At 49.1% G+C, this 13,601-nt stretch overlaps 1 protein-coding gene across 1 annotated transcript; it reads right to left on the bottom strand.

Moving 5' to 3' along the window:
• Positions 1-1,584: 1,584 nt before the first annotated feature.
• CLN3 (CLN3 lysosomal/endosomal transmembrane protein, battenin) lies at positions 1,585-13,478 on the bottom strand. Its single transcript, NM_001013417.2, has 17 exons — positions 13,423-13,478; positions 12,378-12,581; positions 12,068-12,190; positions 11,834-11,912; positions 9,749-9,845; positions 8,366-8,437; positions 7,881-7,960; positions 7,629-7,714; positions 7,037-7,109; positions 6,811-6,954; positions 5,950-6,062; positions 4,658-4,704; positions 4,502-4,570; positions 4,353-4,408; positions 4,121-4,214; positions 2,056-2,196; positions 1,585-1,965 (listed from the first exon to the last, which is right to left on the bottom strand). Exons 3-17 carry the CDS (start codon positions 12,111-12,113, stop codon positions 1,846-1,848), a joined length of 1,317 nt encoding a protein of 438 aa, NP_001013435.2. The 5' UTR covers positions 12,114-12,190; positions 12,378-12,581; positions 13,423-13,478; the 3' UTR covers positions 1,585-1,845.
• Between the last annotated feature and the right edge of the window lie 123 nt (positions 13,479-13,601).

Below are 13,601 nucleotides of genomic sequence, written 5' to 3'. Positions count from 1 at the left end.
ATGCATATAATACACCTAACCAACAGGAACATCATTGCTTAGCCTAGCTTACCTTAAACGTGCTCAGAACACTTACACCAGCCTGTAGCTGGGCAAAGTTGGTGAACATAGTCTATTTTACAAGATAAAATCTCATGTAATTGATTGAATACTATACTGAATGTGGCAAACAGACTGGTTGTATGGCTACAGAAGTGTTGTGTGTCCATTGTTGATGCTGGTGATTGAGTGGCTGACTGGGAGCCTGTGGTTGGCTGCCATTGCCCAGCATCACAAGAGAATATAGCACCTATCACCAGCCTGGGAAAAGATCAAAATTCAAAATTTGAAGTATAGCTTCTACTGAATGGCTATTGCTCTCACATCATTGTAAAGTTGAAAAATCATTAAGTCTAACCATCATAAGTCAGGGACTATCTGCATTTATTTTAAAGTGTTGTAGAAAAAATATGTAACTAGCATTTCAAACTCATGATTTCAATAGTCCCTCACATTAAGTATCCCTTAAAAATTTTATATTAAAAGTCATTTAATGAAAAATATTAAGTGAATAAAAGTACTGTTATACATGGCAAATATGGGAGTATCGGAAACACTACTGAGCCAGCATTACTTTAAAAATATATAATCATTTGTAGGGCACCTGGGTGGCTCAGTGGTTGAGCATCTGCCTTGCGCTCAGATTGTGACCCCGGGTCCTGGGATCGAGTCCCACATCAGGCTCCTGGTAGGGAGCCTGCTTCTCCCTCTGCTTATGTCTCTGCCTCTTTCTCTCTGTCTCTCATGAATAAAATCTTTAAAAAAAATGAAAATATATAATGACTTGTGCATCTTACTGTATAAAAATTGTACCTATAAAAACAACTATACAGGGACTCCTGGATGGCTCAGTGGTTGAGCATCTGTCGTTGGCTCAGGGTATGAAAAAATAAAATTCACAAATTCTCTCATGAATAAATAAAATCTTTAAAAAAAAAAACAACTTAAAAAAAGGACTATATAAAAATACCAGATTCTAGCTAATACACATGCTGAAGCATCTAAATGGAACTATATTAGGGGCACCTGGCTGGCTCAGTTGGTGGTGTGAGACTCTTGATCTCAGGATTGAAAGTTCAAGCCCCATGTTGGATGTAGAGATTACTTAAAAATAGTCTTAAAAAAAAACAGAGGGAAGTGTATTAGAGTCAGCCTCCTACTTTGAAATATATTGCAAAAGTAAGAGACTTCATTTGGATGGAGTGTTACATATGTGATAAAGTAACTGTAGCAAAATGTTCCCCATAGAACCCAGTCTTACATACATGAGCACTTATTCTGGGAATTCTTTCAATCTCTCTGTATGTTTGAAAACTTATAGAAAACTTACATCGGGGAAAAATATATGTAGATTGCCCCGTACAGTGAATGAGTGAATGAATGAATGAATGAGTATATGAGTAAAGTATCAAAGAATAGGTAGAGATCTGCTGAAATGCCTTCTTTATGCTCTCCTGCACATATTCCAAAGTCCGTTTTTATTACTTCTATAACAAAAGAACGTTTTTTTCTTTCAGGAAGAAAAATGGCACAGGAGTCAACTGATAAAATTGGTAAAACAGGCATTTATTGTGAGGAAGTCACACTGTGAAGAAACTCCCCGAGGCCAGCCTGGGAGTAGGCAAAAACCGTGGGCTCTTGCTCAAAGGGGGGATGGGACCTGAGCACTTCTCTACGCCCCCGCTGCTTGCCCTTGGGAAGTCTGAAGCAGAGCTGGTGAGTGGGCTCTGGGCTGTGCGCCAGCGCTCGCCCGCCTGTCAGTGTAGGCCTAGGTTAGTGTTTTCCATGTCCTGGGAAGCCAGAGTGTCAAGACAGGTGACAAAGGAAGTCGTGCAGAGGCAGGGCCAGGAGCCCTGACAGGGAGATTCCCAAAGTGTCGGAGATACAGGCAGCTGCCATGGCAAATTCCCGGTGCTGGTCACTTGTCTGGGGAGGGCAGAAAGCAGGGGTGAGGCTTCAATCCTAGACGCCGCCCCATTCCCCCCACCCCGCAGCCCTTGCCCAGCTGGTACTAACCTCCAGGGCAATGTTGTGGAAGGTGTTCACATAGGCAGCACCTCCGAGGAGCCCCTCATACAGAATGATCAGGAAGACGAGGTAGATGCTGGGCAGGAAGCTGAACCACACGTCCACCAGCAGGAAGGCCAGGTTGAGGCACTAGGGATGCAGGTGGAGGGGAAGGCTAAGCCTGGGACCAGAGGCTGAGATCCCATCCAGTGGCCCCTGGTTCTGGGAGATGCTGAGGAGAGGGCTGACAGAACCGGATCAAATCCCAACACCCAGCTGGCCTACCAGACCCTGGATGTGGGGGAGGCCTTCCTATCCTGTCCCAGCACCCTAGACATTGTCCCTCCCCCAACCTCACCTTGGCTCATGTCACTCCTGGACACTATTCCCCTTCCCTCACTTAACATCTCCTGGTCAGCACTATTTGCAGCTCAACTAGGAACAGGATCTCTCCTGCTCCTGGGCTCTCATGCCTCCTCCCAAGGGCTCCCTGAAGAGAGAGGCCCACCCCTCTCCCACCATTTTACCAGACTGAGGCTTTGGGTGGACCAGCAGTTTCCAACTGGGTGTGATTTTTGCCACCCAGGGGACATTTGGCAATGTCTAAAGATGTTCTGGGCTGTCTTGAGTGGGGAGGGAGTTGCCAGGGGCCATAGATGCTGCTCAACACCTTGCAGTGCATGGGATAGCCGTGCAACAAATGATTCAACTCCAACTGTCAATAAGGCCGAGGTTGAGAAACTGTGGCTGAGGTGTTCTCATGTCTCTTAGGAAGCTTCTCTTGCCCCACCCACGGGGGTAGGTCCCTCCTCTGTGCCCCAGTCCTTCAGAGGATCCCAGTGTCCCAGGCCTAAGCATGTAGGGTTGCCTTGCCAATACGTAGGCGGCCATGGTGGTTCATGCACAATGTACATACAGATCACCTGGGCACCTTGTGACCCACAAAAGCCTTGCCCTTGAAGATTCTAATTCATTAAGTCTGAGGTGAGCTCAGAGGTCTGCATTTAAAAGAACACATGTGGTGATACTAATGTGACTGGCAGTACACCACCAACACTTGTCTGTGTCATGGGGCTACACACTTTCTGTAATAGAATTAAATGATGATAAGCCACTAATTCTACAAAGCAGCCTTGGTTAAAATTACAGCTAAAATCCTAAGCTACCCATGTCAGTGGCATCTAATGAAGAACCCTGAGTTCGGAATTGTTGACACAACAATTTGGGACTTTGGTGGTACAGGGCCCTGGGCGGGCAGTACTGTTCAGAAAAATAAGGAAGAAAGCTACAGGGCATTCACACAGTACTGTCGAAACATTCAAGTGCAACCTTGATTTGTTCTATATCTTGTTATCCTAGAATCAGGCTCAGTTTATTAAAAATGACTTCCCTGGACTCATGGAAGGTTTATTTTGATAGTTACCTTCAGGGGCTAAGAGACCCCGGACTTTGAAACAATGAAGGCTGGTTATGTGAAGCTACTTCAGTTAGACCATGGGAGAGAATGGTGTGTGTTCACTTAAGGCTGTCATAGTTCTGCAACAGGAAGTTAAATTTGCTCACCAGCCTGGCGGTAAATAACTTCTTGGCTACATCATTGGTTCTATCATAATGAACCACCCAGAGTAAAAGACCAGTGTGTGATTTTTTTTTTTTTTTTTTATCCACAGAGATATTATTTGAAAGCCTGTGTCTTAGCATGAAGCTTGAGAAAATAATCAAGGAAGTACTTCTAGTGCTCTAAAACACTTCTTCTCATCTCTATTTTTTATAACTACCTAGAGAAGCAGATGTTGGCCACACCTGATTCAGAGATGAGGAACTCTCATCTTGGACTGGTTTAGAGACCTGCCCTAAGTCACACAACTGCAGAGAACAGAAGGTGGGATTTGCATCCACGTTTGCCAGGTTTCCCAAGACCACACATTTTATACAGATCTGGAGTCCTGCTGGCCTTCTGTTCCCCAGACAACCTGACAGTGGGCAAGAAACACTTCCTGCAGAGGGAAGGAGGCCTGGGGTCTTGGGTAGCTGGGAGCCAAGGAGGGAATGGAGGGAGAGCCAGGCTTGGTACCTGCAGCAGGGCCAGGACCCATGTGAAACGGATGCGACAGCAATGGAGAGAAGAACGGGAAACAAAGACGCCAGCCTGGTAGAGCATCTGGTACCTTTGAAGGGGGCAGAGAGGAGAAGGAAGCCCCACTGGGCCCCTACTCAGCAGGATGGCCCCAGCTGCTGCCAGCCCCATCATCAAGGGGCCCTCCCAGCCTCCCGCCCATCCTGCTGCCCCATCTTACTCTTCTTACCAGCGATACTGCTGAGCATGATTCAGGGATGTGTTCCGGAAGAACAGGAGCTCGAACTGCAGCAAAGAGCACAGAGGGTAGACGGTCAGAGACAAGTGGGGCCCCTGCCTCTATTGTGACTTGCACCCCTCCCGGCAACTCTCACTCACCAGCCCCTGATTGATGAAATACTCCGCAAAGTAAACTAGGACCAAGGGGACAATGTACCATAGCAAGCCCTGGAAGAGTCAGAAGACATAAGTGGAAAGCTGGCAGGCAGGCACTGGCTGTGAGGGTGGGGGTCTCGCCACAGCCACCAACCATACCTTGAACACAGTCCACCTTTCCTGAAGGGAGAGGTTTGAGCTGGAGTCTGCAGGGGAACGGGGAGGGAAAGGAAGGTGAGATTGGCACATGGACTCGGCAGAGGTGTGCTGGTGGGTAAGAACCAGCCACATTCACACTCACTGCATGAAGGCACTTAAATGCCACTGGATTGTACAATTAAAAATGGTTAAGGAGTCCCGGGGAGGGCGGGGGCGGGGTAGGTCATTTGGTTAAGCATCTGACTTGGCTTCAGCTCAGGTCATGATCTCAGGGTTGTGAGATTCCTTTGCACTTAAGATTTTCTCTCTCCCTCTGTCCCTGCCCCCCTCTCAAATGGTTAAACTGGTAAACTTCATGTTAAATATATTTTACCACAATTAAAAAAAAAAAAAAAGGAATTAACGGGTGGGACCTCTCCATAGCTCTTGTACAGTTTGATAGCTTTATCTCTCCAACCCAGCCACACTGGCCCCTTCCGTTTCTTGACCATCCAAGTTCATTCCCAACACAGGATCTTTTTTTTTAAGATTTTATTTGTTTATTTAACAGTGAGTGAGAGACACAAGCAGAGGAAGCAGCAGAAGGAGAGGGAAAAACAGGCTCCCCACTGAGCAGGGAGCCTGACGTAGGTCTTGATTCCAAGACCCTGAGATCATGAGCTGAGCTGAAGGCAGACGCTTAACCAACTGAGTCACCCAGGTGCCCCCCACTGCTGTTCGCTCTGCCTGCAGCCTGTTCACCTTGCTGTCCATAAGGCTGGTTCCCTGTCATTCAAATTTCAGGCCAATGACATCTCCTCAAAAAGGTTTTCTCGGACCACTTCCTCCAGGTAGGACCCTTCTCTATTTCCCTCATTTCCTAGCAGCCCTCTCTGCTTTATGTCTGGCCAGCACTTACCAAGGCTCGAAAATAACATGTTTCTGATTCAGCTATTTGTTTATGAATCTGCCCCCATTCCTCATGTTGTGCACCTGGTACCCCTAGTGATCAGCACATCGTAAGCACTCACTGAGAAGCTCTTTTGCAGGCTCTACATTCATTGTGGAGCCCAGGGGGCTTGATCCCATGACCCTGATATGATGAGCTGAGATTCAATCAAGAGCTGGTTGCTTAACTGACTGCGCCACCTAAGTGCCCCAGTGAGTATTCTTGAATAGATGGATGCAATTGGCTCTTACCCTAACCAGCACTGCCATCCACCTCCCCTCCTGACTGTGTCCACTGTAGAGTAGAAAGGCTGGTGCCCTTTCAGAGAGAGAGTGATGAGTCTGAGGGACCCCAAGTCTCCTACCTGGCTTCGACTCTGGGGTTTCACTGTCTATCAGGGGCTGCCGCGCTGATGTCTCTGCCTCTTCTTCCCCTCCGGGGTCCTGGGGCTCAGGAGATGTGAGCAAAAAGAAATAGCTAGGAACGGGTGGGATGGAGATGAGATCGAAGTGCCCGCCCTCCCAGGGCAGCCCCTCATCATTCCTATACTCCTTGTAGGCCCCCTCATCCGGTGCCAGAGAGCCGCAACTACAGAAAGGTGCTTCCTTCTTTGGAGCGGAAATTTGTCTCTTTGTTGTTTATACCCACCGGCCCTTGTTTGGACTCATGGCTCACACCAAGCAAGTCAACTCTGTTTTCTTGTCATTGTTATTCTAATGATTGCTCTGGCTACCATTTATCATGTACTCATTCCATGCTGGGCCAGAGCTTTGGAAATTTCAGTCTCTTCTATATTGGCTGTGTTTACACTCCTCCTATACAAAATATTTTTTGCTCATCATTTTCCTTTAAATGAATTCACTTTTTCTATGTGGCCTTGTCCTAAGCAATAATCTGTAAAATGACATGTTTGATTGGCTACTTAAAACGTTTTCCTAATACACTCAAAACTAATAAGGTAAAGTCCACCCCTGCCCCCTTCAAGTCATCTTGGGACCCACACTGTACCAGATGCTTCACACGGGGAAGCAAGGCGGACCAGACAGGTAGAGTACTTTGTCCTACACCATACAGCCAACAAGCAGCAGCTCCAGAACTCAAAGCAGGCCTATCACAGTCCAGAATCCATACCCCCACATTACAAGGCTGTGGGGATCCAAAGATTGGGAGCATCTGATCTAGTTCTCTCCTCGAATCCCTCACCCTCCCAGCCTAGGCAGCCTACCTGGCCAGCATCAGGGCGGGGATACCCAGCATGGACAGTAGGGTGTGCTGAGGGGAGAGGCCAGCCTGGGTGAGGCCCAGATAGGACAATGCTCCCATCAGTCCTGCTCCCCCAGTTCCTGAGGACCACCAGGAGATCACAGCCCTGAGAAGAACACAAGAGATGAGCAAGGATCACAGCCAGCACCGGAAGGTCCTCTCCCTCACTCCCTGATCCACCTGCTTACCTGGGGTAGAAGGCAGTGAGTGAGAGGAAGGTGACCTCTCCCACACCTGACGAGATGCTAGCCAAGACCACACCTGGAGGGAGGACAAGCATGCCAGTGGCCACACACCCCCATAGCCCTGATCCCCTGAGGTATCTGGCCATGGCCTCCTCTGCATCAGCTCAGAGGGACTAAAAACAGATCCCCTGGGCAGGGGATGCTTCAGATCTGGAAGAGAACCAAGAACCAACCTGCTTCCCAGCATGCCCTCTTATAGGAAATGAATGGTACCTCTATCTACCCAGGTGTCAGCTCTGGAACGAGAACTCATCCCTGATGCCTCAGCCACCCTCATGACGGGGTGTTGGTGACCCTGCTCACCTCCAGCTACCTATACTCCATCCATTTTCTCCTAGCTCAACCCCCACCCTCCTCTGGCCATCACCCATCCCTCCAAAATGACCTCATCTCCCAACTCCTACTTGTGACAGTCCCAGAAGGACTGAGGGTATAAAAACAATCCCTTTCCTCTCAGAAGTTGGGAAGACTACCCCTGCAATGCTCTGTTTTGGTTCATCTGAGTTCCCCACCTGACACAGAACCTCACACTCACCACACAGGCTGGTCCCCACTGAATGAGAAAAGGCAACCAGGATGAAGCTTCCAGCGGCACAAATCCCACTGACAAGAACTCGGGGGCTGAGGGGCAAGAGGTAGGGAGGGCAGAGGAAGGTCAGCTTCCACTGCTGCAACTCCCCAGCCCTCCCAACCTCCTAACCTCCCAACCTCCCAGCCTCCCCCTACCGCCCTCCCCCACCCCCACTTCAGATCCCACCTGCCCTTCTTCCTGCCATCCCACCCAGACCTGTAGGGCAGCAGATGCAGACCAAGGGGAGCTAGCAGTTTGATGATGAGGGTGGGGAGGATGTCTGCCAGGAGCACTGCCTGGAACAGGAGAACAGAGTGAGATCCCTGACAGTCCCAGTGACAAGCCTCCCAACCAAGCGGCCAAGGAAAGACAGACACCGGCCAGGTTGACCAGCTACAGACACAGGCTCTGAGGTCAGAGAGATCTGGGTTCAAGTCCCAGCTCTGCTGCTCTGTAGCTTTGTGTCAAGACATGTGCATTGTCTGAGCTTCAGTTCCCTGACCTGGAATATGGGGGGCAGGGGAGAGATGCTTACAGTGCTTAGCTCCTAGTAGCACTGTGACGATCACAGGAGATAATGTATGCTACACATAGAAAAGGCTTAGGAAACTTCAGTCTTAATTATGATCATCATGATGGCAGCAGCCAGGTGCTGAGGGGTGGGGGTGGCAGGGGTTGGGGAGGACCAGGTGGGTACTCACAGCCGTGGAGACAGAGTTGCAGTCAAATCGAGATGAGCTATTGTGGGCAGTAGGCGGAGGGTCTGGGTCCACCTGATGATGGAAAAGAATCTTTCACCCACAGAGCCAAGAGGAGACACACACAAAGGGCCTAGCTCCAGTCCCAGCTCAGCCCTAACTTGGAGGATGGCCTTGGGTCTGGCCTCTTGGGGTCTCAGTTTCTCTAAGTGCACAACAGGGAGGGTGAGATTACCATCGTAGAAAGTTCAAATTAAGGACCCAAAGGCCAAATGTGGCTCTGTAAATGGGCTCTACTTGGGTAACACATTCAGGAGCTTTCATCCAAAAAAATTGGGGTTCCCAAATTTTTACTTTCTGTCTAGAACAATGTGGATAGGAGGAGTGAACTTGTAATGCTCCCAAAGTGCCTTATTTTCTCTGAGATAAATATATTTATAAGGCCCTATCCCACTGGAAGCTTGGGTATGTTTGCCATGTCAATTTTAGGGAGCGGGCATATACATGCAGTAGGCATACAGGCTGGAAATGGGTCCCTTTCCCCGAAGAACGGGAAAGGAGATTCAGCTGGAGATCTGTGAGGGTGGAGTTAAACCAAACTCCCTCAGTGACCCTTTCCTCTTCCACCTACTCCTCTTAAACCCCTAGGAGGATTTCCAATTTTTTAAAGCCCTGTGGCTCCAAGCCTGGTCTCATTTTTCCCCACCAACCTCACATGTGGACACATTAGCAACCCCATGGCCTGAGGATTCCAAATAACTATTCTATGTATACATGAGAATATGTAAATGCTAACATTTAAAATAATTTGATAAAGTCTTTGTAGCTATTCATCCAAAAAACAAATTAAAAATTAGGTTTCCCGAAAAGCTGGTCTTGGACCAAATTCCCTGTTGGATTTGCAAGGTGGTGGCTACTCCAGCACCCCCCACTCCAGCTCATCACAGACAAGAGATTCTCAACTGATTATACCCCCCAGGGAACAGTTGGCAATGTCTGGAGACATTCGTGTCTCAACTGGAAAGCAGGGGGTACACTTAGTATCTGGCGGGTAGAGGACCCGCTAGGGTGCTGCTAAGCACTACACAATGCACATGAAAGCCCCACAACAAAGAATGCTCCAGCCTAAAATTAACAGCACGAGGGTTAAGGAACGCTGCTATAGACCATGGCCTCACCCACATTTGAGTTTGCATAGGTGGCACCATTTGATTCTCAAAAACCCTTTCCGCTCTGTGGTCTGGGAGACTGGGAACTTTAACCCCCTTGCCCCACTCCTTGGCCAGCCCATTCCATGAGTTTTTCAAAGGGGTCCCTGCTCTAGAGTGAGTCCCTCATCTTCCCCTGACTAAACATGGTCGGGTGGTGGTAGAGAGGATCACTTACATGGCTCTGGTTCTCAGATGCCCTCTGGTGGCTAAGGATGTCATGGGCAGCGCTGAGCATCACCACATAAGAGAAGTTGTTGCAAAGGCCCAGGAGCCTAGAGTGAACAGGATGGACTTTTTTTCCCCCCTGATCCAATTTTACTGAGATATAACTGACATATAAACAGGTATTAACCTCCTTCCATGCTTACAATACAATCTACCCACAGTCCTAGCACCAAATCTCCCCTCTTGTGGTTTTTAATCAACTCCCTTGTTGTTCTCTATCACCAGACCCCATCTCCATTTCAGTGTTAGGGTTAGAAATACAGGGTTTGGGATGACAGACTTGGGTTCACACCTTATCCCTCTCAGGAAAAGAAGTTGGGCAGCTCGGATGGCTCAGTGGTTTAGCGCCGCCTTCGGCCCATGGCCTGATCCTGGAGACCTGGGATCGAGTCCCATGTCAGGCTCCCTGCGTGGAGCCTGCTTCTCCCTCTGCCTGTGTCTCTGCCTCTGTGTGTGTGTGTGTGTGTGTGTGTGTCTCTCATGAATGAATAAATAAAATTTAAAAAAAAAAAAAGGAAAGAAAGTCATCCTTGATGACTCTCTCCAAGCTTCCACCATAATTCAGTTCCTGGGGCATTTCTCATCCACTGTTCTCCATCTCTGATGTGCTGTGGAGCAGTACAAAGATCCTGGGGCTCAAAGCCCAAAGGACCCTGTTCAGGTCTCAAAGACTGCTGCTTTCAACTTGAGCAGCCTCGGTCTACTCATGTATAAATGGGGACACAAGTTTTTCTTTTCACCACTTCACAGGGGGATGTGGGGATTAAAATAATACCAAAGCCTTCTATGACCCACGAAAGATCTTTTTTGCTTACTCTCATTTCCCAGAGCTACACTCAGTGATGGGAAAGGAACTGCGCCCAGCGCCAGAGATTTCATGTGCTCTTTTCACAAGTCCATGACATGGTCTCACCGTTCTTTTCATTTTGCGGCTGTCAAGCTGAGGCTCGGAGAGGTTACAGGCCTCTACCAGAGTCACATGGGAAGTCACTTCCAACCCAGTGTGCCACCCAAGCCCTCAATGTTAGGTTAGCCCCTAGAAGGATTTCCCAAGGCTCAATATCAGAATGATTTCAGAAAGTAGATGGATGAGCTTTCACTTTTTTTTTAAAGATTTATTTATTCATGAGAGACACAGAGAGAGGCAGAGACACAGGCAGAGGGAGAAGCAGGCTCCTCGCAGGGAGCCGGATGTGGGACTCCATCCTGGATCCTGGGATCACACAGTGAGCTGAAGGCAGAGGCTCAAAAGCTGAGCCACCCAAGCGTCCCTTTTCTTTTGTTTTAGATGGTTGATCTTTTAAAAAGTGGGGGTGCATTTATAAAAACATGCATTAGAAAAAACACTGGCTTTCTATCTACAGTAGTGATTTAAGATTTCAGGGATGCCTGGGTGGCTTAGCGGTTTAGCACCTGCCTTTGGCCCAGGGCATGATCCTGGAGTCCCAGGATCGAGTCCCATGTCGGGCTCCCTGCATGGAGCCTGCTTCTCCCTCTGCCTATGTCTCTCTGGTGAATAAATAAATAAAAATAAAATAAAGATTTCTTTTAAAAAACACATGTATTGGGACACCTGGGTGACTCAGTGGTTAAGTGCCTGTCACTCAGGGTGTGATCCCAGGGTCTCGGGACTGAGTTCCACATCAGGCTCCCTGCATGGAGCCTGAGTCCCCCTCTGCCTATGTCTCTGCCTCTCGTGAATAAATAAAATCTTTTAAAAGATAGACGAAAATAAAAAAAATAAAAAACATATGTATTTACAAATTTAAAGTCTGAACTGTTTGGAGTAAAAACACGAAAGTAAGTAGTCCTACAGGTGATCTGAGAATCTGTCCCAAATTTGAAGGTGGTTAAGTAAATGAGTGAAGTCTTGGAGGTTTACATGCTGCCTCAGGGCAAGCCAACTGGTTTCTGTAAATATTTGTGAATTCAACTCCTTTTTCCCAGCTCAACTCTTTCTTCCCTCTTTCCTCTTATTGCTTCCCAACTTTTTTCACCCCATTTTTACTTCTACTGAAGTGTTCAGGCCACTCACCAGAAACCCATCACGTTCTTCCAAAGGGCTCCCTTATGGTAAGACCGAGGGGGCCGAGGTTCCGGGGCGGTCTCCTCCTCTGCGAGGGCGAGAAGAGAACAGCATGAACCCCACCTCCCTCGCAGGTGCACGAAGGTGCCACAGGTGTCCCCCCCGAGCCCGCGCCCGAGCCCCAAGTCGGTGGGTTGCGGGGCAGAGGCTGTCACTCTCGGGAGGGCGGGCGGGAATACGCACCCTCCGAATCCAAAAGGCGCCGCCGCGAGCCCGCACAACCTCCCATGGCATCAAGTTCAGGTCCCACGAAGGGTTCAAAGTCAGGGAGCGTCCAGAATTGGCTCCGACCGCGCGGGTGAGGGTCTGCGACAGCCGAGAAGGATCAACGCCCCACTGCAAGTCCCATCTCCGGCTTCTCCGCTGCACTCGCGCCGGGCGCCCCACCGAGTTACCCCGGGGCTCCATCTCGCGCCCTCGCACCCCCCACCACGGCCCACCCGTGGGACTCTGCCCCAGCCCCCTTTAAAGCAGGGGGCTCCGCGGTCTGTACCTTTAAGAGCAGCTGCAAGTTCGGCCCCGAGGTACCGCAGGTTGGCGGGTCACGTGACAGCACCGGCGGGCTCCTCATCACGTGCTTGGAGGTCACCACAACTTCCGGGTGCTCTCTGTGTCTTCGCTTCAGGCCTTCCTAGCCGCGCGGCGGGGGACGGAGAGAGGCCGGGGGAACGCTGGAACCGCTGGTTTAAAACTGGAGCTGGTAGGATCAGCAAGAAGAGCCGTGACGTTACACTAGCGGCGCCCAAGGTCTTGACGGTATCCTGCCAGCACTAGTCATGGCAGTGAGCGGCTTCAGCTCCTCTGCCGGCCTTCAATTGCCAGAAATAAAAATGGCCACCTGGCTGCTCTCGTCCCTGTTTCTGGCTGCGAACAAAGCCAGCTTCGAGGCATTCTTACTTCCTATCTCTTGCCCTTAGATTGCTTTTCAGAACTGAAAATAAAGATCACTCTCGCTTAAGAGGATTTCTATCTATTGGCAACATCCAAAGCATTAAAGAGATCCCTTTTGCGCCTTTGGCCCAGGGCGCTATCCTGGAGACCCGGGATCGAGTCCCACGTCGGGCTCCCGGTGCATGGAGCCTGCTTCTCCCTCTGCCTGTGTCTCTGCCTCTCTCTCTCTCTCTGTGACTATAATAAATAAATAAAAATTAAAAAAAAAATTAAAGAAAGAGATCCCTTTTGCCAAATTATCCTAGAACCAAAGAATATCACAGAAATAGTCCAAGCCCTGGTTTTACAGATGAGAAAACAAAAAGGAAACTTGCTGGTGATGATGTAAGTTTAGACCTAAAGCTGACCTTAGAGACCCTTTTAACAATAGGAAGTAGAGCACCAGAGGCAGGTGTGCTTGGCTCCGCAGGCTGCAGAATTCCTGCCTGCATCAAGACTGCTTAGACCCGAGGATACTAAGGTCAAAGATTCTGATTCTCTGACCTCATCTAGTTCCTCGAATTGGTGATCAGGGAGGGGATTGGGGGATGAGGTACAGATCAAAGCCACTTCACATAGTCCAAAATACCAAGTGATTATTCTCTTACCTTCCTCTAGGTGGTAAAGCAGCATCCTGAATTTTCTTCATTGAGTCCTTCCCCTGCTAATCTCTTCTATGGGCTTCTACGGCTGGTGCCCACCTCTACCAGCTCTCTCACCACCAAGTCCTCAGACTGCTGTTTGAAATGTGTCCCCTCTGGTCTGCTTCCCAGGTTACTCAACCAAT

Source organism: Canis lupus, chromosome 6 (genome assembly GCF_011100685.1).
Source record: "Canis lupus familiaris isolate Mischka breed German Shepherd chromosome 6, alternate assembly UU_Cfam_GSD_1.0, whole genome shotgun sequence".
NCBI classification, from domain to species: Eukaryota; Metazoa; Chordata; class Mammalia; order Carnivora; family Canidae; genus Canis; species Canis lupus.
This window is presented reverse-complemented; position numbering and strand designations above follow the sequence as displayed.